At 35.4% G+C, this 27,733-nt stretch overlaps 4 protein-coding genes and 1 pseudogene across 4 annotated transcripts; 1 reads left to right on the top strand and 4 right to left on the bottom strand.

Moving 5' to 3' along the window:
- Positions 1-13: 13 nt before the first annotated feature.
- LOC120159123 lies at positions 14-3,642 on the bottom strand (annotated as a pseudogene).
- Positions 3,643-5,491: 1,849 nt separating this feature from the next.
- LOC120159124 (zinc finger CCCH domain-containing protein 34-like) lies at positions 5,492-15,157 on the bottom strand. Its single transcript, XM_039169785.1, has 7 exons — positions 14,853-15,157; positions 14,610-14,755; positions 14,318-14,383; positions 13,994-14,104; positions 13,606-13,914; positions 13,220-13,525; positions 5,492-5,972 (listed from the first exon to the last, which is right to left on the bottom strand). Exons 1-7 carry the CDS (start codon positions 14,920-14,922, stop codon positions 5,574-5,576), a joined length of 1,407 nt encoding a protein of 468 aa, XP_039025716.1. The 5' UTR covers positions 14,923-15,157; the 3' UTR covers positions 5,492-5,573.
- A 1,195-nt stretch (positions 15,158-16,352) lies between these two features.
- Positions 16,353-21,995, bottom strand: LOC120159122 (cullin-1-like). The gene is made up of 20 exons (XM_039169784.1): positions 21,850-21,995; positions 21,273-21,449; positions 21,051-21,150; positions 20,162-20,347; positions 20,024-20,071; positions 19,736-19,939; positions 19,572-19,649; positions 19,359-19,448; positions 19,194-19,274; positions 18,936-18,998; positions 18,780-18,815; positions 18,615-18,701; positions 18,377-18,526; positions 18,236-18,291; positions 18,032-18,152; positions 17,759-17,920; positions 17,487-17,630; positions 17,149-17,367; positions 16,888-17,055; positions 16,353-16,783 (listed from the first exon to the last, which is right to left on the bottom strand). The coding sequence occupies exons 2-20, from the start codon at positions 21,410-21,412 to the stop codon at positions 16,682-16,684; spliced, it is 2,235 nt and encodes a 744-aa protein (XP_039025715.1). The 5' UTR covers positions 21,413-21,449; positions 21,850-21,995; the 3' UTR covers positions 16,353-16,681.
- A 1,013-nt stretch (positions 21,996-23,008) lies between these two features.
- LOC120159060 (protein RALF-like 33) lies at positions 23,009-23,473 on the top strand. Its single transcript, XM_039169733.1, has one exon. It carries the CDS (start codon positions 23,038-23,040, stop codon positions 23,413-23,415), a length of 378 nt encoding a protein of 125 aa, XP_039025664.1. The 5' UTR covers positions 23,009-23,037; the 3' UTR covers positions 23,416-23,473.
- A 1,190-nt stretch (positions 23,474-24,663) lies between these two features.
- LOC120159107 (cytochrome P450 83B1-like) lies at positions 24,664-27,377 on the bottom strand. The gene is made up of 2 exons (XM_039169773.1): positions 26,448-27,377; positions 24,664-25,346 (listed from the first exon to the last, which is right to left on the bottom strand). The coding sequence occupies exons 1-2, from the start codon at positions 27,330-27,332 to the stop codon at positions 24,738-24,740; spliced, it is 1,494 nt and encodes a 497-aa protein (XP_039025704.1). The 5' UTR covers positions 27,333-27,377; the 3' UTR covers positions 24,664-24,737.
- Positions 27,378-27,733: the final 356 nt, after the last annotated feature.

Raw genomic sequence — 27,733 nt, 5'->3', positions numbered from 1 at the left:
AATAGATCAGATGAATGCCAATATCATGAAACCTCTTTGTATAAAGCCGAAAACAGGAATGACGATGAGAAACATACACGAAACTTACGAGTCCAATCGATATGATCGATGAGATAGATATCCACACAAAATAAGATCTCCCCACAGACAAGACCAATAATAATATGGGAAAAAACTAAGACATCTTATGTGACATGAATCTAAGACATAAGCTAAATGCAAAGATTAACATGTTGCATACATTGTTCTTTTTTTGCCAGCGGAAATTTACTTGTGAATTCTCCAAGCCTGTTAACTAATGGTCGCGATCTGTTCTTTAACTGTGTTTTCTTCAACCAGATAATTGAAGCATTCGGTTTCGAGCCATATTTCTTGAGGGTAGAAACAGAGACCGACGGTGACAGACTGTTTATCTTCGAAGTCTTCTTCTTTTCCAATGACGACCCCTAAATCAAAAAATGATGCCTTCACTTGAAAGAGCATAAGGAAATGAACTAGTATTTAGGTAGCATCAGTCATTTGTACCATCAAAGCTACCCATTGGGTTTCCACGTTCTCTCCCTCCAATTCTCACCCCATACCTTGGCCTCTGCAACAGCACGTTCTCTATCGAGAACACGATTATGTGGAGTTTCCCTTGCAGTCACAGCGTTCACGGGACTGCCTCTATTAGATTCTTGCTGTTCCGAATCATCAGAATCCCATTTCCTCCCTGACCCCCCACCAGCTTGATTCCTACCCAACAAAGTACCGGTGCTCGATTCCCTAGCATGATGCCTCTTCCTGTAATCAGGTGAATTTCTATGAGTGGAAGGGGAACCCTGCCATCCACGACCATCGGGGCTGTCCAACCCATCTGCTATACTCCTATCGTCCTTGAGTCTCGGAGTTGATGAACCGACTCTGTTGCTTTGATTGCTGGTTGCATTCGGGTCATAGGTTTGTGAGGCTAAATACGTGAGGGCCGTCTCAACATCACCTATTAGAGGCCTTGTAGCAGCTTGTTCCTGCAAACACATTGCTGCAACTGCAAGAGCTTGGTATAATCCTCTCATTGGATAACGGCCTTGTAGTAGTGGGTCAGCCATTTTCGGAAACTTCCTACGATCTTTGAAAAGCGGTCGTGCCTAGAAACCCCCATTTTAACAACATAAAGAACAAAAAATTAACGTGATTTAAGTCGAAGAAGCAATAAATTTCAGAAGATACCCCTCATGTCTGAACTAAGGCTCGGTAGAACAGAGAAGACACTTACCCATGCAACGAGATTCTTCTCTCCAGGAGCACGCATATTATCAATGGCCTTGCGCCCTGTGATAAGCTCGAGAAAGACCACTCCGAAACTATAGACATCAGATTTTAGAGTGAGCTGGCCGGTCATTGCGTATTCTGGAGCACAGTAACCATAAGTGCCCATCACGCGAGTCGACACATGGGTTTTGTCACCAACAGGACCTAGTTTTGCAAGCCCAAAATCAGATAATTTGGGGTGATAGCCTTCGTCAAGAAGGATGTTCGATGATTTCAAGTCTCTGTATATAACGGGAGGATTTGCCTTATCATGCAAATATTCCAATCCCTTGGCTGCACCAGCTGCAATCTTCATTCTCGTATTCCAGTCCAGAGGTTCCTTACCCGGTGGAAGATCTGAAAAAAAAATTTAAAACAAGGCAATCATTGTGGTCCACTAAATTCCGATTCTTGAACTCTAGCCTTATATTTACCGAGTTCGAGATAAGCCACCAAAGATTCCATATCGACTGCTTCCTATTCATACTAAAGATTCTGATGTACCGATACATAAAAATAGTTTCATTATGTGTGCTACTAATGGTGTTGAGGAAACCGGTAACGGACCAATAGTTTATCCGAAAAAAATTATTCTCCCTGCATTATGATTCTTCAAATCTCAAAATCTTACTATCTCAAAATCTTACTATCTCAAAATCTCTTAATGGCCTCTTAAAAAACATCTATATAAGGAGTTGTTGGCATACCAAAGTTGACCCAAGCTGCTTAATCAATAAATAACTCGGTTATAACGTAACAATCCCGGTGCAATTTATTACGTGACTCGTTCTTTAAGTTGACGGAGAAATCAATGTAAGAGCTAGAGGAGTGCAAGTAACATGAAAACAGAAGGATGGCCAGCCTTACCGTGTAAATGATCCTCCAATGACCCAAAAGGCATAAATTCGTAGACAAGGAGGCGTTGGTCCCCATCGGCACAATAACCAATCAGGTTGACGAGGTTCGAGTGGTGTAAGAGGCTAAGCATGAGAACTTCAACAAGAAATTCTCTATTCCCCTGAAGGCCATTTCTATCAAGCTGTTTGACGGCAACTACCTGCACAGGAACATATTTAACTATCATACAAAGCAAGAAGCTTAAGTGCAATCCCATAATATAAGGAAACGTTTAGAACACACAGAAACCGATATTTGTTTCAAGACTGTAACAGACCTGTCCCGTACTATCCAAACGCCCTTTGTAAACACGTCCAAAACCACCTTCTCCCAACAAACATTCCTGCCTAAAGTTTTTTGTGGCAGCAGCAAGCTCTCGAAACGTAAATGTTTGTGCTGCAATATTTTCTGTCGATTCGTTTTTCAACACTGCAGGTTCCTTTTTGGAATCAGAACCACTCCGAGATTTTGATTTGTCTGTTCAAATAAGTGAATCAGAAACACCGGACAAGATGAACGAAGAAAGACCGCATAAATGCTACTACAAAACTTCAGAATTGTGCACTGCAGTACACTTCTTCAATAGATTCGAATACTCAAACTCGTCTCTCTTGCACCCAAAATTAACCACAGGAAAAATTTATGACTTCAACACTGATTTCGACACTCAAAGTGAGACGAGAAACGTCCCAAGGCGAAGCTATACGCCCTTTACTCAACTACATTCTTACATCATTTGTGGGAACATTCCTCTTCTAACTTAAATGCATTTACTAGCTTAACAATTATGGAATAACAAGAACTCTACGAAAATCGAGTATCAGAAACTAAGAGCAGATCTCTAAACTATTGTAAAATTCAAACTAGTACAACAAATTCATAATCCATATAATTCAAGCAAATACCCCAAAACAACCATAAGTTCATCAGATCGAACTAACAACAAATTCAAACAGCTGATCAAAAACCAATAATATAAAACAACAGAAGTGAAATTGGGCTAAAAGAATGAAATTAGTTTACCTAAACTAACTCTATTAACATGAAGGGACTGTCCAACAGAGCCATCTTTAGCTGAATCCTTCTTCCCCAGTTCTTTAATGGAGCCCCCCGCATTAGTCTCTTCCTTGTTTGATGATCCAAAACAAGGAAAACACCCACCACCACCCATAACCGAAATCCAAGAAAGAAACCCAGAATTAAAAAAACACACAATTCTTCAAGAATTACTCCAAATCATCCTCACTTTCACCCTTTTTTTCTCAGAAAACCACGAAATTTCCCTTTAAGAAGAATCCAAACGCCCCTTAAAATCCTCTCCTTTTTTCAAGCTTCAGTTTCTATGATCTTGAGTGTCCGTTTAAGACAAAGATCGTGTCCGAAGTGACAGATCGACAAATGGAAGAAATAAGAAAAGCTTCTGTTGTGTAAGCCTGTAAGGACTACGAAGAAGAGACGTTAAAGAAAAGAAAAGAAAAGGAATATATTTATCCACTAATTAATTATCCGAGGATAAAAGTACGATAACTACGATAAACTACTTATTTAATACTTAAGCTATTAGTTTTGATCTATTTTAATATTTAATCTTTCAACTTTTCAAAATCACACCTAACATTTAGTTTCTATTTTATCTCGGTACCTGTCATTAAAAACTTAACGCTTTCAGTATCTAAACTATTAATTTTGACCAATTTTAATACTTAAACTTTCATTTTTTTTCAAAATTAATATTAAATTTTGAACGTAATACAAAAATGAAACAAAAACTAAAGTTTTTAATATCATAGTACTAAAATAAAACAAAAAATAAAACTTTAGATATAATTTAAAAAAATAAAAGTTTAGTACTGAAATAGATCAAAAATAATAGTTTATGTATTAAACGTATAATTTACTCAGATAATTAACTATCCAATAATAATTTAACACTATGATCATATTTATAGTATATTTTCTATAAAAAAAAAACATGTCAAGAGGAAAGAAAATGTGTTAGTTATTGGTTGATTTATTTATTAAGGAGTGATATTTTGTGAAATAATATGTGTTTACCGTATACAATTCTTTTATAATTTCATCTATAATTATTTGTTAATATAGTTTTTAATATTTTATATTTATAAATAAATAATAATACACTATGATTTAATTATTAAGATGTAATTTAATTAATTTTAGGATAAAGTACGCATTTAATATCTAAATTATCAATTTTGATATGTTTTAATATTTAAACTTTTAATTTTTTTTTTTCAAAATCATACCTAAAATTTAATTTTTACTTCATTTTAATACCCCATTCAAAATTTAACGTTAAGTTAAAAAAAATAAAAGTTAAGGTATTAAAACGAACCAAAATTGATAATCTAGGTACTAAACGCATTAAGTTTTTAACGACATGATACTAATATTAAACAAAAACTAGACGTCATGTATGATTTTGAAAAAAAAAATATAAATTTCAAAACGGACCAAAACTAATAATTTGTGCACTAATTACATAGTTTACCCTTAATTTTAAAATTAAAGGAAACCTAAAAATATTTAAATAAAAAATTATTACATTAAATTTATCTATTTTCAAAATTAAACGAAACTAAAAGCCAATTGTTCACAAAAAAATAACTAGAATCTACTTCACCTAATTTCAAAATTAAAACTTATAAAAAATGATTGAATTAAAAAAATTACAATACTTATCTAATTTCAAAATTAGGACTAAAATAATTAAATTCAAAATTTTGTGAAATTATAACATAAACCCTAATGAACATTCATTACAGTAAAAAAAACTAATTCACATATATTGGTATGTATCATAACTAAATGATGTACCCAACAATGTCGAGCATTTCCATTTTCACAACGTGATTGTGTATCTAAGCCCATCAATATGCATGTATTAACCCTTCTTCACAACAATCCCAGATAAAATGTCGGGGAACAAGAAGGCATTCAAGTTCCTTTCTAGGTAGAGTCCGAAACTCGTCCAGATATCCCGATATCGAACCTAAGAGTCTAAGAACGGTGTAGGTGAACGCGCGGTTGCTGTCCAGGGAAGAATGCTATGGGTCCTATGTGTTTGCGTCGAGGGAAGAATGCTATGGGTCCTATGTGTTTGTTTTCGCCATAAGCAAAAGCAATGGACTCGGAAAACCGGATGGTTTGACTCGGTTCTCCCCTATGCTATGGTTTATTCAGCAGCATGGTGTATAGGGTTTCATTGAGGCTTTTATGGGTTGGAGAACATAGATAGATAATGGTGGAACCATGATGATAAAGAAAGGAAGCCTCCTGTTTCTGAAGACCTTCAAAAAAATATATATAATGTTTTGGTTCATGACCTCGATCGAGAAAGCCGGATTGAGGTGGTTGCTCCTCTCTTAACTGGAAGTGGGAGGTTCACTCTCTTCGTTGCTGTCACTGCCAGTAGAAGGGGCAGAACTCCAACTAGACTGTCGTGTGCTTGACTGAAGATCAGGTGCACCTTTGGAGGAAACCGAGGTGACCGGTTCACTGGAAGAGCTCACCAACGATGACATTATGGCTGCAGCAGGGTCCTCGCTATGCCCTGAATGAACTTTGGGTCGTGAATCCAACGACAAGGATGGAGGAGCTACAGAGCCTATTGTAGATCCAACAGGAGAGGGTGCAACAGGCATATCAGCAAGAGAAGACGCAGACGGACTGTAACTTAACATTCCCATAGGATGATCGAACCTGCAAGTGGCTCCAAACTTGCACACTCCACGCTGTGAATAGTGAGTGCAAGGTGGTGCACCCTGATAGAAAACACACACAGAATAAGTACACGAACGACAACTTACGGGGAAACAACTCAATATATTTCGCACGGCTAGTGTAATAAAAAAAAACCTAGAGTAAAACATAATCAGAAATTCATGTAACGAGATGATAGCATGACCGAATATTAACTAGCCCGGTTTTAAAAATGTCAGAAGAATGGCATCAAGAAAGAAAGGTAAAAATGTCAGAACATGAACTACGTTAACCATGAATAATCTCATAGAAAATCCAGTAAACACATTCCCATTCCCATCCGAAGCTGTAATTACACCGAGAAAGACAATTTTCTTTACTATATATAGATTATAATTGGAAGGCCGGACTTAGCTCATGCAGTAATCATACCCAGGAGGATAAAAATACTTCGTTCTTTGAAGTAAATTAATAAAAGTATCAAAAATGGGGAAAAAATCTTTATGTTCCTAAAATAAACACAATGAATCATGAAAGTAAGCTCAATTCAAGCTCGAACTCGATTTAAACTCGAATTGAACCTACAAAAATCTCATATTACATTTAAAAATACATTTTTAAAAATTTATAATTATCAATAATATATTTTTAATAATGTAATTTTAAAAAATCTAAAATTATAATATAACATTTTTTTCGAGTAGCTCGCGAGCTTTTCGAGTTAAGTAGTTCGTTTTAGCTCGTTAAGAATTCGAGTCGAGTTCGAGCTCAAGTCGAGTTCATTCAATTCGAGTATTGATCGAGCTTTGACCGAGTAGCTCGCGATCTGTCTCGTCTCATTTACAGTTATAGTTAGTGATCACATTAACATATTAGTATATTTAAATTTTAAAATATTTAAAGAACTAATCACTTTAAAAATATATTATTATTATTATTAGCCATTTCATCACTCAAGAAACAATCACTTCAAAAAAAAATATTATTATTAGTCATTTTATCATTAAAGAAACAATCACTTCAAAAAAAAATATAAATTTATTTTAATTTTCATTTCATCTCCCGTTGATTTTCATTTTCCTTTGGTTTATCAAGCTGCTTATTTTCATTTTCATTTCTGGCTTCTCCTTTGTTTCTAATGGTACTATAATGACAAAAAAAATTATTTTCTTCTTTAAAAGCTATGGGTATGCAAGAGGAAGAGACTCAGCAGATTCAAAACCCACCATTGATCGTTGATGGGCTGTATTGCGAAGATGAAGAGTTAGGAGAGTGTAGTTTTGAAGACAAGGCAAGTGAAAATTTAGGGAGAACAGTGAAAAACGAGACCTTTTCACCTTTGTTATTTATTGACCGCGACTTGTTCTGGGAAGATGATGAGTTGCTCTCTTTAATGTCTAAGGAGAAAGAAACTAACCATGGATACATTGATATTAACTCAGATGAGCCATTAGTTTTGGCTCGCAAAGAAGCTTTGGAGTGGATTTTCAAGGTCAAGGAACACTATGTGTTCAATGCTTTGACCATGGTTCTTGTTGTGAATTACTTTGATAGGTTCATTTCAAGCTTAAATTTTCAAAAAGACAAGCCATGGATGAGACAATTAGCTGCTTTGGCTTGTGTTTCTTTAGCTGCCAGGCATTGAACTCATAGTATTCCTTGACCTTGAAATTCCACTCCAAAGCTTCTTTGCGAGCCAAAATTAATGGCTCATCTGAGTTAACATCAATCCTTAGACATTAAAGAGAGCAACTCATCATCTTCCCATAACAAGTTGCGGTCAATAAAGAACAAAGGTGAAAAGGTCTCGTTTTTCACTGTTCTCCCTAAATTTTCACTTGCGTTGTCTTCAAAACTACACTCTCCTAACTCTTCATCTTCGCAATATAGCCCATCAACGATCAATGGTGGGTTTTGAATCTGCTGAGCCTCTTCCTCTTGCATACCCATAGCTTTAAAGAAGAATATAAAATTTTCTGTCATTATAATATCATAAGAAACAAAGGTGAAGCCATGAATGGTGAAATGAAAAGGAAAATGAAAATAAACAGCTTGATAAACCAAAGAAAATTAAAATAAATTTATATTTTTTTTGAAGTGATTGTTTCTTTAATGATAAAATGACTAATAATAATAATATTTTTTTTGAAGTGATTGTTTCTTTAGTGATGAAATGACTAATAATAATAATATTTTTTTGAAGTGATGGTTTCTTTAGTAATGAAATGACTAATAATAATAATAATATATATTTTAAAGTGATTAGTTCTTTAATGATTTTAAATTTTAAATATAATAATATGTGATCACTAACTAGGACTGTAAATGAGACGAGACAGATCGCGAGCTACTCGAGATCGACTCGGTTAAAGCTCGATCAACACTCGAATCGAATGAACTCGACTTGAGCTCGAACTCGACTCGAATTCTTGAAAAGCTAAAACAAACTACTTAATACTCGACTTAAAAAGCTCGTAAGCTACTCGAAAAAAATATTATATTATAATTTTAGATTTTTTAAAATTACATTATTAAAAATACATTATTGATAATTATAAATTTTTAAAAATATATTTTTAAATGTAATATAAGATTTTTGTAGGTTCAAATTCGAGTTTGAATCGAGTTCGAGCTTGAGTCTCGAGTTTCAATCGATCTCCTGAAATTTTTTTGAGTTCGAGCCTTTTCGAGTTCGAGTCGAGTTTCAATATTATATTTCGAGTTCGAGCTGAACTTGATATTTTTAGCTCACGAGTTTTCGAGTCGAGCCGAGCCTAATTTTAAACTTTTCGAGTTCGATTGGACAGGTTTTGCTGAACATTAATTTCTCTTTTGCATTTTCGGATATCACCCAACATTTACTTCCAAAGTCTATTTCTGATCATAATGCAATTTTACTTGAGAGTGGGGGAGCTAATTGGGGGAAGAAACCTTTCAGGCAGTTCAATTATTTAATGAATGAGGATGGGTTTGATGAGCAGGTTGTAGAGGCTATTAAAGAATGCAAGAAAGTTCAGAGAAGATCGGGTATTCTGAGTATCATCAGAAGCTCCAAATCAACTATCAAAAAATGGTCTGGAAGGAGAGATCAGTTTCCAGGTGCTGTAATTTCTGCTTTAGAAGTGAAGATTCATCTATTAGAAAGTGATTTACAGAAACAGCAGGCTGTGAGGGGCACTGACAGTGTAGCAGAATTGTGTTCCTTGAAAAATGAATTGTGGAGATTATACAGGATTGATGAACAAGTTTGGTTTAAAAAATCAAGAATGAATTGGATTAAAGATAAAGATCGAAATACAAAAAAATTTCATACTTGTGCCACCATCAGGAGGAGGATGAATTATTTAAACGCTCTTAAGGTCAAAGATGAAATCTTTTATGATCCGATTCTCATCAAGGCAAGTTTCCGATATCATTTTTTTTGAAACTTTTAACTTTCGGTCAACTTTAGAAGTGGATGATATCAAGCTGAATTTTTCAAGAATCTCCTTGGAGCAGAGCCTTAGCTTAGAAAAGATGTTTACGGAAGAGGAAGTTTGAGAGGATCTAAACTCGTGTGCTAGTAACAAAGCTACAGGGCCTGATGGGTTGAATATGGGGTTTTTCAAAAGGTTTTGGTCCTCTTTGAAAGATCATATTCTGAAATTTTTTCATAACTTTTATTTGGGAAAAGATTGGAGCATGGTATTAATCAATCATTCATCACTCTCATCCCGAAGGGTTCTAACATTGGCGGCTTAGATGATTTTAGACCAATCAGTTTAGTAGGAGGGATGTATAAGATCCTATCGAAGTGTCTTTCGAGAAGACTGAGAAGTTGTATGAATGATGTTATTAGTGCTTCGCAATTTGCTTTTATTCCTGGTCGACAAATCTTGGATTGTTCTTTTATTGCCAATGAAGGAATTGACATTTTGAGGAAGAAAGAATTAAAGGACTGCGTGTTTAAGATTGATTTCAGGAAGGGTTATGATAAAGTGGATTGGGATATTCTCTTTAAAGTGATGGTCAAAATGGGTTTTGGAATTAAATGGTGCAGCTGGATTAGAAAATGTGTTACATCCGCCTCGGTGTCAATTTTGGTTAATGGTGAGCCAACAAAGGAATTTCCAATGGCAAGAGGTCTTAGACAGGGTTGCTCCCTTTCCCCACTGTTGTTTAACTTTATAGGAGAGCTCCTCAATCTATTGCTTCTCAAGACGGTTTCTTCGGGTCTGTTTTGTGGTATGGTGTTAGGGAAAGATGGGGGTTCTTTTATGCTATCTCATTTGCAATTTGCAGATGACCTCATTATTTTTTGTAATGCATTCAAGACGCAAATTTTAAATGTTAAAAGAGTTTTACGAGTTTTTGAAGTTATGTCCGGTCTTCAACTTAATCTCAGTAAAAGCAAATTATTTGGCATCAACATTAATGAGGAAGAGGTCAAGGAGTGGGTGGGTGTCATTAGCTGTACAGTTGGTCGTTTCCCTTCTGATTATTTAGGGTTGCCGCTTGGTGCCAACAGGAACTCCGCTGGTTTGTGGGATCCGATTGTTCAGAAATTTTATAAGAAGCTGGCGAGTTGGAAGGCAAAAACCCTTTCTTTGGCAGGGAGATTGGTTTTATTAAAGTCGGTATTGAGTTCGTTACCTACATACTTTTTGTCTATGTTTAATATTCCTCCAACAATCAATTCAAAGCTGAACTCAATCATGGCCAATTGTTTATGGGGAGGAGGGGCAGAGTTCAAGAAGATTCACTGGGTCAACTGGAAGACAGTGTGTAAAGCAAGAAGTTGTGGTGGTCTGGATGTGTTGAATCTTAATTTTATGAATAGAGCTTTATTAGGGAAATGGTCTTGCAAATTTGCTATGATAGGGAATCTTTTTGGAAGAAGATGATTTGTTCCAAATATAATATGAACACTAATCTGTTATTTTCAACAGCTAATATCCAACAAATGCTTCTTGGCTTTGGAAATCGGTGGTCAATAACCATTTTAAAGAAGATCAGTTTGGTGCTAAGTTTCGAAGCTTGTTTCAAGTCAAAGTGGGTATTGGGGAGAGTATCCATTTCTGGTTTGATAGTTGGGCATCATATTCTCCTTTGAAGGTTGTTTTCCCGAGATTATTTGCTCTTTCTTTGAATAAGTATGGGGTCTTAATTGAGTATGGTGAGTTTCGATCAGCAGGGTGGTCTTGGCATGTTCAGCTGAGGAGAAATCTGTGTGATTGGGAGCTGGATCAATTTTCAGATTTATTGGCTGTCATTCATAAATTTAGTTTCTCCCAAGAGTCTAGAGATGGTCTGATATGGAGAGGGAATGGGGAAGGTATTTTTTCCGTCAACTCTTGTATGAAGCTTTGTTATCATGTTTCGGCTGACGAGAATTTTTGGATGAAATTTATTTGGAGGGGGTTGGTGCCTCCAAGAGTGGAAACTTTTATGTGGCAGGTGGAGCATCAAAAATTGGCAGTAAAGTTTGAATTACAAAAACGAGGGGTTTTAGGGATTGTTGACATTTCATGCCCTTTTTGTAAAAGAGACATCAAATTTGCCTCCCATTTATTTTTCTCCTGTATGGTGGCGTGGTCCCTTTGGAATAAGTTTATGAATTTTTGGAAATTAAGTTCGGTTCTTCATGATAATGCTCAAAGCTTTTTACTAGCTTGGAATAATTTTGTGCCTTATTCTTCTATTTGGTCCTTTATTCCGGGAGTTGTTCTTTGGATTATTTGGAAATTTAGAAATGCCATTGTTTTTAAAGGAAGGAGCTTAGATCAGATTGAGCTATTTTTCATGGCTAGATTTAGGCTAGCTTCTTGATTCTTAGCTAAGTTCAAGGAAGTTGCTATTACTAAGGACTCTCTCATTAGTGATCCCTCTATTAGAGATTTATGCTCTTCCTCTAGGAATTCGATTCATAAAATCGTGCCTTGGGTTCCTCCTCCAAAAGGTTTTCTAAAATTGAATGTGGATGCAGCTATTTGTGGAGATTGGCAAAAGAGTGGTATAGGTGGTTTAATAAGAAATGAGGTCGGTGAGATGAAGGGTTCTTTCCAAGAGGCTGTGGGTCCAGGTCCTATTTTGATGAAGCTTTTAGCCATTAAGAGGGGTTTAATTTTCTTTGTTTCTATTCTTCAGAGGTTCAAGAATCGATGGATTGTTGAATCTGATAGTAAACTAGCAGTGGATTGGGTAAAGAATTTAGATAGATGTCCTGGTGTTTATCTATATCTAGTGAAGGATATTGCTGTCACGTTAAGAGAATTGGAGGGTGTTATCAGATGGGTTGATAGATCAGCTAATATAGTGGTTGATAACCTAGCTAAGGCAGGAATTGGTTAGTTTTGTTGTTGAGTTTAGGATGTTTTGTTTGAGTGTTTCGGGTTGTTCTTTGTAAGGGTCTTGGCTGTTTTAAACATTATGTAAATTTTCAGTTATTAATGAATTTTGAGGCACTCTTTTCCTCCTTCCGCTGATAAAGGAACACTTCCTTCAATCATGAAGGAGGTTTTTAACGAGGCCTCCACTTCTTATAAAAAAAATCACATAAAAGTATAAACACGCAAACAATGAAGACTGTCACATGCATCTATGAAACAACAACAGAAATTCGGTAATTTCACAACTGAAATGTTATAACAATCTATTGAAGTGCACACCAAGGATACTTCCAAGCATCAGTTACGGGGTCCAAACAAGCACAAAAATTTGCGCTACAAGAGCTTTCACAAATTGCAAATTAGTTTTTGAACCATGAAACAAGTTCATTGCTCAATCTGCCACACATAATTGAAACAGGCTTTTCAAGAAAAAAAGTTCAAGTTAAAGACTCCAAAGACGATGTTTTCCATTCTAGGCACCCAAAGCATTAACAAGTTGAGTAGAAAAAAATAGGACTGTGTTCCATGAAGGGCTTCTGGGAATGAGGCTTACTTTCTAAAACTTACAACGTACAAGGCAAGCTTCTAGTTATGTGAATAGGCAAAGACATCAGTTTTGACCAGATCTTATATGCTTCTTATTCAAAAATGTATGTCTGGTTTCCAGAGGTATGCATTGTCACCTTTCCAAAGTGCTTTCGGTTTTCTACAGAAAAAGAAACCCTGACCACGGGAAAACTCTTATACGTGTTACTATGTCTAGTTGCAAGTTGGAACACGCAAAAGGAATGCCAATAGATGCCAAACAGAACAGAAACGTAACCAATTGTTGCAAAAGCAATTGAGCAAAGAAAACTTAGATTCATGATGGGCGGTAGCATGTAACTATGTATCAAACAAACATTATAAAATTTAAATCCAATCTTGTATGAAATGCTTACGGGACGAAGCGGAAGACCAAGAGGGCTGAGGATGACATCTTTTTTTGGTGCAAACACTTCTGGTGGATGATGATATCTACAGGAGGATCCATATTTACAACGACCAGTTTTCATATAATACTGGCATTCTGGTTGGCCAGGTCTCTCAGGAAAAGACTCATCCTCCTGAATACCATTTGGAGGCCCAAAACTGGATGGCACAAATTGATAAGATCCAGTATAGGCATGTGCTGAAGGAGATAACGGTGTTTCCCAAAAAGTTGAGCTTGATCGAGCAGGGAGGTGAGTACCAGGATTGACAGGTACCTGCACCAAGCGTATTAACAACCACAAACATAAAAATTTAATAGTATCGTCACTGTTGAGGGAACTGAATAAAAACCTACCGGATATGGATTCCAACTTGGAACACCTGGGGACAGCAGCAAAAGACCATATGGGCCTTGCACATACGAGCCTGGCATCATGGGAGGCCTCACCATTACAGCTCCATATTGTTGAGAGGAAGGACCAGATGGTGACTGCACCATGGAAAACACAGTTGGAGCAGGAACTGGTGTAGGCACAGGTACAACTTGTGGAGCTGGAGATGGTGCTGGAACCTGCATAGCCGGCGGTGCGGAATGATGGAATTTACATGTTACACCAAATTTACACTGCCCCGTCTTCACATAGTAAGAGCACTCCTTTTCACCCTGTTCTACAGATTGGTCAATTATCACGCAAGATCTAACAGTACGAATCTAAAGTTCATGTTAATGAAGTGATACAAACCGAGCGTAATGGATATCCAAAATAATTCAGTGGCACAGAGCTGCCTCCCAGCGCGGGATGATGATATTTACAGGAAGCACCAAATTTGCATGCCCCAGTCCTCATAAAATACTGCAAATCAATAAAAACGAAACTGTATACAGCATAAAAAAAGAAACTTATAATTTTTTCCTAAATAGTAAAAATAAGACCAAAACTCTATCCTTAATTAACTCACCCTTTTTCTCCAAGAATTATGCAACGCACATTATCGAAATTGTACTATTTCAGCATACATATCTCGAATTTGTCGAACATTTAAGAAACAAACTAAACAAAAATTACCTGACAAACTGGCTGGCCTGCTCTCTCCGGATACTCTCCAGCACCGCCACTTCCAGCTCCCATAACCTAAGGCAATCATCATCATCACATTTATTTCACCAAACAAAGCATAGGCTACCAAAATATCATTTGCCAATTACACTATTGCAGTCGCAGAAAGAAATCTTAGTAGCATTTTAACCCCATAATTCAAAACCCCTTCACTCCAAAGACCATGATCAAACAAAAACAACCACAAACCAAAATTCAGATAAAAGAACATAGAATAATTCGATCAAATCAACTGTATTACCCCAACACGATCACGCGGATGATTGAACCGACACTTAGAACCATAGCCACAAAACCCAGTCCTCAAATAGTAAATACAATCAGCTTCGTCGAGTCTCTCCGGGTATGATTCCGACCCGCCCTCTAATCCCAACTGCCGAATCGGCTCTACATCTCAAACGAAAACACCATATCAAATCGCACATTACAAATAAACAAACAAACAAACAAATCCAAAAACGAAAATTTTACAAGTACTCTTTACCTTCGAGCCCCGTTCTGGGTCCCGGAGCAGTCCATTCCGGATGTGGATCGGACTCTGGGTCCCGCTCCATCAAACGTACGAACAAAAACCCCAATCCCCAAATAGCCTAAACTGTAATTCGATCAAATGGCTATGCATGTCTTATTTTCTATATAGAAAACGAAAAAAAAATACAGCGAAAAAACCCCCAAAAAAATGAGAGATAAAACCAGAAACTTCCTATATCTCTCTTCTCTTCTTTCTTCCACAAACAAGAGAAAAACACTGCTTCCTCTGCTGTTTTATTGGAGCTTTGTTTGTTTAGTTTGGTGCTAGTCCAAATTTTCTAACTCTCTCTCTCAGCTTCAGAATTTCTGAGAAAATTTCCGTTTGTTTGCTCTCTCTCTCTCCTTCTCCTTCCTGGGTATTTTTTTTAATGGGTCGGTGGTTTATATACGCGCCAAGTAGAAGGGGAGAAGGTAATATGATAAAATTAAGGGTAAATTACACTAATGGTCATTGATCTTTGAATAAATTTTCGATTTTACGTTAAAATTTTAAAAATAAATTAATTATTAATGTTATCATTTATAACAAAATAACAACTCTATCATCATTCTATTAAATTGACGATATAAAAACATTAATAAAAATAATAATCTTTAATTAAACGTTTAAATTACTGTTAAAACATTAAATAAACAATCAAATAATAATTTCTACCTAATTTAATATTTTTTTTTATTTTGATACATACTATTAGATTGACCATTAATAAATGATTAAAATATATCAGATGTCTATGTACTTTTTAAAAAAAATTAATGTAACTTTTATATTATTTTTTCTCTCAATGTGATCTTTCAACTCAGAAAATAAACCTAATGTAGCTCTATCCAATATGGTTTTTTGACCAACGTTTTCTATAGTTAATCATTACGATACTTACATGACAGCTCATGATGATGACGTGACAATCCAGTGTTAATAGAGAGTTCATCTACCATTTGAGTTAGCAATTTAACTCATCTATCATGTTATCCATCACGTCGTAAATTATCACATCAACATCGTAGACCACCACATCAACATCATAAATTACCACATCAACACCTTAATGGTTAACGACAAAAAACATTGATCAAAAGATAACATTAAATTTATTTTTTTGAGTTAAAAAACCACATTAATAGAACAATAATACAAGAACCACATTGATTTTTTTAAAGTACATAGACCTCTTCTTTTTTGCCTAAATAAAATTATGACAAGTGATATAATAATAATTTTTTTTATTTTAATCTTCAAATTTTATGTAATCTAATATGAAATAATCCAATGAATAGCACAGTTGGAGGACTAAACCGATAGTTTACCCAAGAATCTTACATAAATCACCTCTCAGCTTTCAGATTAATGATAAGCCATAAATCCTGGTTGCATTCTCAAAGGCCATTCCTAATATTCAACTTACAAGCAGAATGAAGCTTTTAAAGCGTCACATTTCTCCCCTTTTTGGTGGGAACAAAACAAACCAGCATCAAACTGAAGTCATGAAATGTGCTTTTTGCAGTAACATGAAACCGGATACTAGGTGGTCCGCTGCTGCTGCTGCGCCAGACCGTATTTTGGGATCGATAACAAATTTTCCCCGGTTGGTTTCAGAATTTTACAACTTGACCAAACCTGGCTCTTACTGTACAAGCATCTCAGGTCCTGCTGCTCATCAGGTAGCATCTTATTATGCTTACATGCCACATTCACTGCAAACCAGCCTCGTCTAGCAGTTTCGAGCTATTTGCAGCACCAAAATGGTCACCGCTTCATCAGGATAATTACTATTTCCCGCATCACGCCAAGTACCTGAACATATTGGGGTTATCTTTGTCTCTCTCGAGATAGTCTCGAGTAATTAGGTCCTCGATTCGCTTCTTGATCGCCTTGAAATCGGGCTGCAATTGTCGAAAGTTTTTTATCAGCATAACCACGGAAAGCACGAAAGTAACAGCAGACACCTGTGCACATGGTGTACAATAGGAAAAGAGTTGATACAAACCTTGAACATGCGGCCTAGCTGCTCGACACACTCCATAACCAACTGCTGGTGACCTAGAACTTTCCGACTCTTCATGATGCGCACAATCGAGGCATCAATGGCATACCGTCTATCTTTGTCAACATCTTCAATTACTTTTTTCTTCTCATCCACAGGGGGAAGAGGGATCTGATTGATAAGCAACGAAATGCAGTAGAAAATATTATTTATTCAAAAGGAGAGTAAATCGGAATGTTGGTAGGTTTATTTGTTAAAAAGTACCTTGATCCTCCTCATTTTGTCAGTAAACTTGGAGTTGAACTCGAAATGATCAGTGGGAGAGATGGTTTTTGTGCTTGGTTCTTTGTTCAGAATTTTATACTTAGCACATGACAACGAATGCAGAAGTCTGACAATGTCGTCATTGGTTAAGTTCAACTGTGTCATGATCTCCAAATAGCTCAGTCTATCAGAGGTATTGAACAGCAGTAAGGCCGACGCCTAAAGACCATGAAGACTTGGTATCAGTAAAAATGATTCTTCAACTCCATTTGGCTATTCTAGAATAAAGAGGGAAAAAAATAAAAAATAAGACTAAATAACCTTTTCGGTCATATTACCTGATACGTCGTGACAATCAACTCCATCGTTTTTGGTTCAAACTTCCCAATAAGGTTACAAGTACCCAATGAATATATCCAAGTAAGTTTCCTGTGTTTGGTTTTTATCTGATAGAAGTCCCTGAAAACTTCAACACACTTAATCTAAAGAGGTTTTGGGGGGAAAGATGGAAGAGAGAAGAAAGAAACTCAAAGTTAGTGACTTTCGGTAAACTTGCAAGTAGCAAAACGAAAAATGAAATGTTTGCGATATTTTTGTGCATACTGCATACCATCTCAGCAGGAAGGTTGAGATCAAAAGACTTGTAACTTGGCCAGAAGCCAGTAGTCAAAACAGTTACGGTCAAATCGATCCCCGGATTTGCATTTGGATTATTGTTCAAGTACTCCTCAAAATTTGTCTGGTTTTCCCTAGCCAATGTCAAGTCTGTCACCTAAAGAACAGAGAAGCATTTCAAAAATTATCTATTTGAAGCGTTAAGAAAATCTGGAAATGAGAATAGAAGGCGGCTTTCAATGCACAAATCTTAATAATGGAAACCGACCATTCCCTCCATCTTGGAGGTGAACTGGCCACCACACTGATGTTTCAGCTTTGTCAATATACTTCTCTCGTGGTCATCATTAGCACTCTTGTCAAAAAGAAGCCTCCGAGCAAGCTTTTTCCTACCAATAATAATTCACAAAAACAAAATTAGCTGAATAATCTCAAGCCAAATGAATTCTATATTCGATTAAACCACATGTACCTGTAGAATTCCGCAAACAAGTCCTTGTCACTAATATAAGCAAGTAGCTTCACTACCTGAAAAGTTCGCAACAAGATTATGTAGTGTAAGGTGTAACAGGTCCTAAAATGTAGATTGAGCACAGGAATGGGCGCAAAAAACCTTTTCAAGTGTTTCTTCGATTGCTTCGTCGCTCAACTTCTCACTTCCCCCTTTCTTGAGAATATTATCACAAAAGGTGGCAAGTAGCTCTGAACTTGAGCTTCCGGCAACACCCTTGTTGCAAAAAACTTCAAAAGCCTCTTTGAGAGCCTACGGAAAATAGACAGTACTGAGAACATAAAACAAAACATATGACCTACCTTGAAACTTAATCTTCAAAACGCTATCTATTGCAGACCTTATGAAAGAGCGTATGATTTTGAAAACAATCATTCACATATGCTAGGTATTTGTCATGCAGCTCAATCACTTTCCTCACAAAAACCTGAAAGCCACAATCAAAATCAATTTCCAAACTTCGAAACAGTAAAGTGGAGTCGTGAAGAACAAGTGAATATTTTACCTGCTCTTGCAGTCCAACCACATCCCTTTTATCTGACTATTTAAGGTAGAAAACATTTTGGTATGAGTAGATATAAACTTAAATGATATCAAATATAAAATCTACTCTTTTTTAAAAAAATGGAACTTTAAAAGATGATGCAAGAAAGATACGAACCTTTTTGGTGCTTGTAGCATCCTCGGCCTGTTTGACCAATGATGTGCCTTCAGCAGTAACATGCTGAAGCAGGAAACGAGACCATAATATTAAAAAGGAAAAAGAATGGAAATAATATGTAAAAGATTATGGAACGATAAACGAAAAACCCGAGTGAAAGTAATTCAAGGTATGATATATCTGAGATGACCGTCAACTTAAGTCATCAATAAAGAATAGTAATAAATTAAACAGTGGGCAAGCTATGAAATAGTTGACCTGTTTGAAGATGCTTGACACGGGATCTAACCCACGAGGAATTTTCGAAAAGAGTCTAAACATTCTTGACAAATCCTCCACCTAAAAGTTAAAGAGAGATGAGCAATGGTTGACCAGCCAATATATCGAGCAACAAAACAAATAACTTATGAATGCAGCAAGTACCTTGTCATCCCTGAGCAATGCATGGCATCCAGAGTGCTCTTTATCAAGCAGTCGGTTTGCCCAGACAGAGAGCAATTCATGTTGAACTTTCTATAAAAGATAAAGAACGCAATAAGAAACAACATTTCAGAAAAATATTTGGAACAACCTTCGAAGTGCATGATTATTTCCAAGATGAAAGGGTGGATTTATATAGCAAGATCAAATACCAACCTCAAGTAGTTTTGGCTCACTACTAGAATGCAAGTAATTGGAGACCCTATCTTTCTCTCGTTTTAAACACTCCTCGGCCTAAAAAGAGAAGGCAAGATGAAATCATTAGACACTACCTAAGTGGACAAATTAAAAGAAAAAATATTCATATATATAATGCATACTTTTAACATATAATCTGGACAAGAATCATCTACAATCCAATTTGCAGCTTTCCGTGAATAATAGGCAGCTGTATCTTTGAGCATAGTGGCCACAAAGTCATTCTCATAGAAATCCATTTGCCCCATTCCAATTTCAACGAATATATCTAAAACATTCTTCAACAAAGCCCGATCGATCTGCTCACCCTCACGTTCTTGATCAATCTGATTCAAAATTAGGAAGTTTATTACTATTATTTGGCCGAAAAAGAAAGGTGCACAATGTATGTGAAAGAGAACTGGAATTACCAGAGAAATTACCGCATCCCTCACTTTGGCATTTAACTCTTGGTAGACCTGAAACCAGAGAAAATGCGCATATAAGGTGCCAGTAACATAAAAGGAAGTATAGAGATATCATAGCAAATACATTCAATCTGCAGATACCAGTTCTTGGAAACATGTGAGTCCAACTTCATTAAGGGGAGGCAGTGACCTCCGAGCAATAAAGTAGCGATCAAGGTAATGGAAGAACCGTGAAAGCCACCTAACCATAACTTTATGGTTAGTCCACCTTTTCACCAGCTCTCTCAACATAAACTCATCATGCTTTTCACGTAAAGATGGGAGTACCTACAAAGGAAATATTTCATGAATCGAATCAATAAAGAATAAAAATTAGAAGAGATAGCACAATCAAAATGATGCTCAACAGGAACAACAGTATATATAAATGAAAATCTATTATAACTTTCAACATGACATGCATAGCTACAATGATTTCACTTCCATCAACAGCTTCTCTAAATCTAAAAACTACAACTAATGCAAATACGAAAAGCAAGTATATACTCTTTTTAGATCATTGAAATGAAGGTAACCAATTGGTCTGGCTTTAAGGGGGGTTTGCAGTCAGGAGGAGTAGTGAGGCACTTTCTAAAGTACTACGAAATGCATAAGAGATTATCGCTTCTAAACAAATGAGATAATGAGGCATTTGATTCCTCCGATGCAATATATATATATATAGGCTAGCTTATGTTTAATGTAACCAATATGCAAACCAGACTCTCCATTTTCCCTAAAGTACATATATGAGAGTATGATCCTCAAAATATATGAAAATACTTGAAAAAAATTATGCATACCCATTTCGGAAACATACCCATATCCAACACACATGCCTAAGTCGGGATAACAAAGCACATTATCACTAAGTTAATGATACCAAGTGAAACAACAGTCAACAAATATAACCATAAGGTACATTATCACTAAGTCCAAACATAATCTAATCAACTTATTAAGCAAAATAATAATAGCAAGCATTAGTTACTGATGATCTGATGTATTCTTCGAAAGATTCTCGATATTTTTCATACAACTGTTGGGAATAGTCGTGAGGAGGCTTTTGGGTACACATATTGTAAATTGTTCTACACAACAGGGGTCAAGGGCACCAACAAAACAGTCGCAACACACGAAAACAGTTATGTTCCCAATAATTCCCATGAAGGAAAAATAAACCAATACAACAAAACAACTACAAATAGGATACGTGTAAAGCATCATATAATCCTCTGAGCTAAACTGGGGCTCCGGCAAGCCTTCGAGAATGTTCTTTAGCTTTGTGACTCCTTTTTGCATAAATTCCCATCCTTGTTCGAGGTTGATCGTCTTCCTCTCGTTCATCGCCATCGAGCCACGCCACCTCCCTAATTATCAGAACCCTAACCTGAAACATCAAAAGATTCAAACAGCATACATAATCAGCTCACATTCTAGCTCAAAACACCGACATTTCGTGACCTTTAGCTCATTTAACAAAAACCCACAAGTTAAAAAAGGTTCATCCATAAAACAACTTAAAAATCTGGACTTTAAGCGCCACAGTTCTGCTACTTGAAACAATACCAACATTTTCTTAGCTACCACACAGGAAAATTAACATTTTTTTCTGAAACCCTTTCTAGAATTGAAGCCAATCGATCCAATCTAAGCTCAACTAAAAGAAAAATTCATCAAATTGAAATGGAAAAAAAATTCATGAGAAATCGAGAGATAATCAGGAGAGAAAGAGATCTGTAGATGCACTAAATAGTGTAAATAAATAGACAAATACTAACTAAAAAGACCTGGGAAACCAGAGAGAACAAAAAATCTGCTAAAGGGGACGAAGATTGACAGCCAACTGCCTACAGATCATTGAAGAAGGAAATGGATGGGTTTTTTGTCGCTAAAAGATCCTTTCGGGTTTTGGATCCGTTTTCCTTCGTTGTTATAGAGTTTCCGGTAAACTATGCATTTAGTATCTAAACTATTAATTTTAATCCGTTTCAGTACCTAAACTTTTGATAGTATCAACCTTTCAATACTGAATGTTTACATTCCTGCCATATATGATGCTCGAACTCAAGTCCTCAAGAAATATCAACAATTTCTTTATCACGGAGGTCACTTCGAGTAAGGGATGAAACTCATAATTAAATAATAAATATTTATAATATTTTAATCAAATTAACGTGCAATATATCGGGTAAGGGTGATTGTAAAAGAATAAAGGTAAATTACGTATTTAGTATCTAAACTATTAATTTTAATCTATTTTAATATCTAAACTTTATTTTTTTCAAAATATTGTCTAAACTTTAGTTTGTGTTTCATTTTAGCATCGAATCGTTGAAAATTTAATGGACAGGCTGATAGGGAATAGCTACGGTGGACGAACGATCAATGCGAACAGTGGATCATAAGAGAATGACGAGTTGACCAACATAATTCAGTTTCAGACTCATTGGACGATTGATGACGGAGATTGAAGGATAAATAAGTCGAAGAACCCATCGTTGATTTAGGGAGATGAGACATTTTACGGTGAAACGGAAGTCGAAGTCACGTTCAAAGGTTGAAAAGTTGTAGGTTAGCAAGTTGGGCTTCATTGACCAATGGATACGACAGACGACGAATATAGACTATGCAATTGATAAATCGTCTGTTAAATTTTTAACAAAACAACAAAATATTAAAATAAAACAAAATATAAACGTTATGTATGATTTTTAAAAAACTGAAATCTTAAATATTAAAATAAATTAAAACTTAAACTAATTCATATATATTTTTAAATGTAATAAGTAAAAAGTCAAAAGATGGTTAGTGGATGTCCATAAAGTAATTGAAAACACTTAAATTAAAGCCGGCTCGGTCACGTTAAAGTCAAGTGGCATAATCGAAAATATATCAAAACCCAGTGGCTTTGTTTATTAGCAATCACTTATAAACCTAAAACCTGCCTGCTTTCTTCATATCCACAACCCAGAAACATGCGACGCTCTACATTCTCGATTTCCCTCGCGGTTTGCGCGATCTTGGCCGTCCACGTGGCGGTTTCAGCCTCATCTCCGACACTCGATTTCGCCGGCGGAAACTTTCTCCCGATAAAATCCGAGTGCCGCGGATCCATCGCCGAGTGTCTGATGCAAGGTGGGGACGACTCGTCGGAGTTTGGCGAAGAGTTCGCCATGGTATCCGAGATCAGCAGACGCATTTTAGCGACGACTCGGTACATCAGCTACGGTGCGCTGAGGAGAAACACCGTGCCTTGCTCGCGACGAGGCGCATCGTACTACAACTGCCGGCCTGGAGCTCAGGCAAATCCCTACTCACGCGGCTGCAGTAGGATTACACGCTGTAGGCGGTAGATTTATTTATTTTAAATCCTTTTTTACAATACTAAAAGTAATAATATTGTTTGATTTTCAATTATGTGTGTTGTTGTAATGTTGTTTGGATGAATTGTTGTTCATATATATATATATATATATATATATATATATATTCCCCTTTTTTTTTTATTAAATTCGTATATAAAAATAAGTGACTGGTATAAATTTGAAGATTATTGGATGAAATTATATTATAGATTTAATTTAATTTTATATTTTATGTTGGAATTACTTTTTCATGCTTTAATTTTTTGGTTGCGAGATTTTAGATTAATTTTCATTATTTTAATATAATTATACAATGACCTCGAATTATAAGACATTATTTTGTTAAGTCTTTATCTATTAAAAGTTATAAAATAATTATCTGAGTATTTTTAAGTCATCTAATTATTAAAAGTTACAAAATGATCACATGATTATTCGTATATTTTAAACACGATTTTTTCGTTAAAAATATTAACAGATGTTTGAGTTAGATATTAACCTGTTCATCGTCATTTCTTTCAAATATTGACTCGGTAACATAATATAAACAGAGATTTGATCCATAAAATATAGCTCAAACAGTTCTAGAATCAGATTTTATTGTATTTCAATGAGTAAATTAATGTCTAATTCAAATAGTCACCAAATTTTTAACAAAAAATGACGAGTTTAAAATATATAAATAATAACGTAATTATGTTACAACTTTTAATAATCAATACTCAACAAAAACATCTTATTATCGTTAAATTATTTTTTTAATTTGCTATAATTAAGAGATCTAACAAAACATCATAGACATTTTTTATACTTTAACATATTTTTTGGTTTCTTTAAAACAAACAGGGTAAATTATGTTTTTAGTAATTAAACTATTAGTGTTAGTCTATTTTAGTACTTAAATTTTTAATTTTTTTAAAGACATACATAAATTTTAGTTTTTGTTTCATTTTAGTACCATATCCTAAAGATTTTAATTTACGTTTCCTTTTAATACATCATTAAAAATTTAATGTTAAATTTTGAAAAAAATAAAAATTTAAGTACTAAAACAGACAAAAATTGATAGTTTAAGTTCTAAATATGTTAAGTTTTTAATGACAAAATATTAAAATAAAATAAAAAATAAATATTACGCTTGATTTTAAAAAACTTAAAAGTTTAGATATTAAAATAGACAAAAATTAATAATTTAAATATTAAATACATAATTTATCCTTAAAAACAAATATGAGATTTCAATTATAGGTTACACAAAATAAGGGGAAGTGGGGGACAGTAACAAAATTCAAGACATCATCGATTAAGCATCAACCGTTCCTAGCCAGAAGGATAAGATCATTCTTCTTATGCGTAGTGAGCCCCGGTAGTACATCAAAATCCAAGTCCTCCTCGTTCATTCCCGTCGGCATTTCCCAATCAAATCCGTAAAGAAGATTAGCAAGCGCAAGCTCCACGGCTGCCATTCCCATCTCCACTCCAGGACAAACTCTTCTACCCGCACCGAACGGTAAGAGCTCGAAGTGCAGTCCCCGGTAATCGACGGTGCTGCCGATGAATCTCTCGGGGCAAAACTCTTCTGGGTTCTCCCAAGCTTCTGGGTCTCTTCCGATCGCCCACACGTTCACGAAGACTAAGGTTTTTGCGGGCACTTCGTAGCCGCCGCCTACGGTGCACTTTCGGAGCGTTTCTCGTGGCAGCAGCAACGGGGTAACCGGCTGCAATCTGAACGTTTCTTTTATCACTGCTTTTAGGTAAACTAAGCTTTGGATGTCGTCTTCGTCTACGAAGCCCTTTTTCCCGACCGAATCCCTCAGTTCTGATTGGGTTTTCTTCATGCAGTTTGGGTTTTTCATCAGGAAAGTCATGACCCATATCACCAGGGCCGCCTTTGTGTCCGTTCCGGCGATGAACACATTCTACGTACAGAGGAATAAGAAGCAAAACATGAGGTCTTTAGAGTACACAAAAGGATAAAGTACACAAATGATTCCTCTATTGATTTGTTAAATTCATTAACTATTAAAATTTATAAAATGATCCTCCGATTATAGAATATTATTTTATTAAATCTTTTGATTATTAAAAATTATAAAATAATCATTTGATTATTTATTTTCTTCTAAACTTATCATTTTATATTAAAAATTAATAATATTTTAAATTGAACATTAACCTACTAACTATGATATGATTAAATCTTACTTAGAATCTTAAACGACTATCATATCACAATCATCATACTAACGTCTAACTTAAAAAATCATTAATTTTTTTTATAAAAAAATAACAATTTTAAAACATAATGAATATTTAGATGATTATTTTATAACTTTTAATATTTGAAAGACTTAATAAAATAACATTTTATAATTAAATAATTATTTTATAATTTTTAATAATAAAAAAATAAAAAAATAATATTTTATAATCGAAAGATCATTTGTATACTTTACTCATAATTAAGTGATATTAACATCTCAACATTAAATAATACACGTCAAGACATTATAATATAATATGAAGGATATAAATATATATATGTTTTATAATGTATTCAAAACCTAAATATATACTAAAATACTCTTTATTTTTTTTATTATAAATTTTAGGGTAAATTAAACTTTTTAGTAATTAAATTATTCGTTTTGATTCATTTTAATATTCAAACTTATTTTTTAAAAATTTAAATGAGATAATAAAATAAAATAAAATAAAAATTAAATTTAACATATTTTTTAAAAAATAAAAAATTTAAATATTAAAACAGACCAAAATTAATAGTTTAAATATTAAATATGTAATTTAACTTAATTTTTATTTATGTAATGGAGATTTAAAAAATTGTGAAGATTGCATAAATGTTATATCTAAAAAAAATCATAATCATAAAGATTAAAATATATTCTATGATTATAGAGTTAAATACTTGAATTTGATGCTGTATGTATATATAATTATGGGCATGGGCATAAAGCATGAAGAAAAACGATGAAGATTTTGAGTGGAGATTAGGTCACCATAAGAATAGCTTTAATATGATCGGTGGTCAGATCGAATGGGAAGTCGCCATCGTCTCGTATTTGCAGCAACACATCGAGTATGTCTCGGTGCTGTGGCTTTACTCTATTCGGATCGAGATGTTCATCGATGAGTTCCTGATAAAAAACATCGAGTTCCTCGAAAGTTTTCTCGAGTCGACCGAGGTATCCGGTGAGCCGATCGACCCAACCCATCAACGGGAAATAATCAGCAAACCCGAAGCTCGCCAACAACGCTTGGCCCTCGTTAAGCAACCCACGGAACCTGCTCCTTTCAACTCCTCCTCCTCCTCCTTCGTCACAACACCTCTTCCCGAACCCCTCTCGACAGACGATCGTCATCGAGAGGCGCATCATCGCCTCGCTCAGGTTGACGGGCGTAGCATCGGCCGACGACCGACGTATGTTTTCCATCAGCCGAGCAACTTCGTCTTCTCGAATGGGAAGGTACTGATGAACTCTGCTAAACAGATGTACAGCACAAAGCTTCCTGACCTCCCTCCAGTAGTCGTTATACGGTGAAAACGCCACGTCCAAGGCGTTGTAAGAGAGTTTGCCGGTGCCGAGTTGATTGGGCCTGCTGCAGAAGTTTAGGTCATGGGTTTTCAAGACTTGCTTAGCCATTTTCGCCGAAGAAACTACGACGGCCGGCTTACGCCCGAGTCGCAGGTACATCAGAGGACCGTATTTTCGAGAGAGTTTCCAGAGGAAAATATGATTAGGTGAGCTATTAAACATCTGCAAGTGTAAGTGACCGATAAAGGGAAGGGCAGGAGGGCCCGGGGGAAGATTGCCATTGTTGGTATGTTTCGAGAGGAAGAAGATGAGAGGTAGAAGAAAGATGAGAAACAATAGTATTGCCATTCTATGAGTATTGTCAATTTTTTTTTTCTGAAATAAAAACGTAAATTAAAGTCAAATATTATGAGATAATTATCTTCCTCTATATTATAAATTATTTATCTTTGTTGATTTTTTCTCCACTCGTACAGTAAAACGATAGAAAAAGCCTTACTTCCATTCAATCATCAACACGTATTTAGGATTACATTACCCTCTAGATTCTTCTATGAACAATTTGTCATACAAATTCTAGAAGCTTGCCAGCTCACCCTTTGTGCCAGGTCACTCGTCATTTATGATCAACATTTTCATGCTTTCCATAGGTTCTAATTCTCTTGTTGAAACTTTCAGTTTGCTACGAAATGAAGTGAAGCAAGCACGAGGAAGAGGTTTAGTGAGGCCATCCGTCTTTTGGTGTTGAG

The sequence above is a fragment of the Hibiscus syriacus genome, unplaced genomic scaffold (assembly GCF_006381635.1).
Source record: "Hibiscus syriacus cultivar Baekdansim isolate YM2019G1 unplaced genomic scaffold, ASM638163v2 tig00111342_pilon, whole genome shotgun sequence".
NCBI classification, from domain to species: domain Eukaryota; kingdom Viridiplantae; phylum Streptophyta; class Magnoliopsida; order Malvales; family Malvaceae; genus Hibiscus; species Hibiscus syriacus.
This window is presented reverse-complemented; position numbering and strand designations above follow the sequence as displayed.

Bases quoted from the DNA above. Each gene is read 5' to 3' on its own strand.
- LOC120159107 (XM_039169773.1), bottom strand. From the start codon at position 27,332: ATGGCAATACTATTGTTTCTCATCTTTCTTCTACCTCTCATCTTCTTC. The intron at 25,347-26,447 runs GTGACCTAATCT...CTCTGTACGTAG, and splicing joins ATATTAAAGCTATTCTTATG to AATGTGTTCATCGCCGGAAC.
- LOC120159122 (XM_039169784.1), bottom strand. From the start codon at position 21,412: ATGGCGATGAACGAGAGGAAGACGATCAACCTCGAACAAGGATGGGAA. The intron at 18,702-18,779 runs GTAAAATATTCA...TGTGGCTTTCAG, and splicing joins TGGTTGGACTGCAAGAGCAG to GTTTTTGTGAGGAAAGTGAT. The intron at 18,527-18,614 runs GTCTGCAATAGA...TATTTTCCGTAG, and splicing joins ATCATACGCTCTTTCATAAG to GCTCTCAAAGAGGCTTTTGA.
- LOC120159124 (XM_039169785.1), bottom strand. From the start codon at position 14,922: ATGGAGCGGGACCCAGAGTCCGATCCACATCCGGAATGGACTGCTCCG. The intron at 14,384-14,609 runs GTAATACAGTTG...TGATTGCCTTAG, and splicing joins ATCCGCGTGATCGTGTTGGG to GTTATGGGAGCTGGAAGTGG. The intron at 14,105-14,317 runs GTAATTTTTGTT...ATTGATTTGCAG, and splicing joins CAGGCCAGCCAGTTTGTCAG to TATTTTATGAGGACTGGGGC.
- LOC120159060 (XM_039169733.1), top strand. From the start codon at position 23,038: ATGCGACGCTCTACATTCTCGATTTCCCTCGCGGTTTGCGCGATCTTG.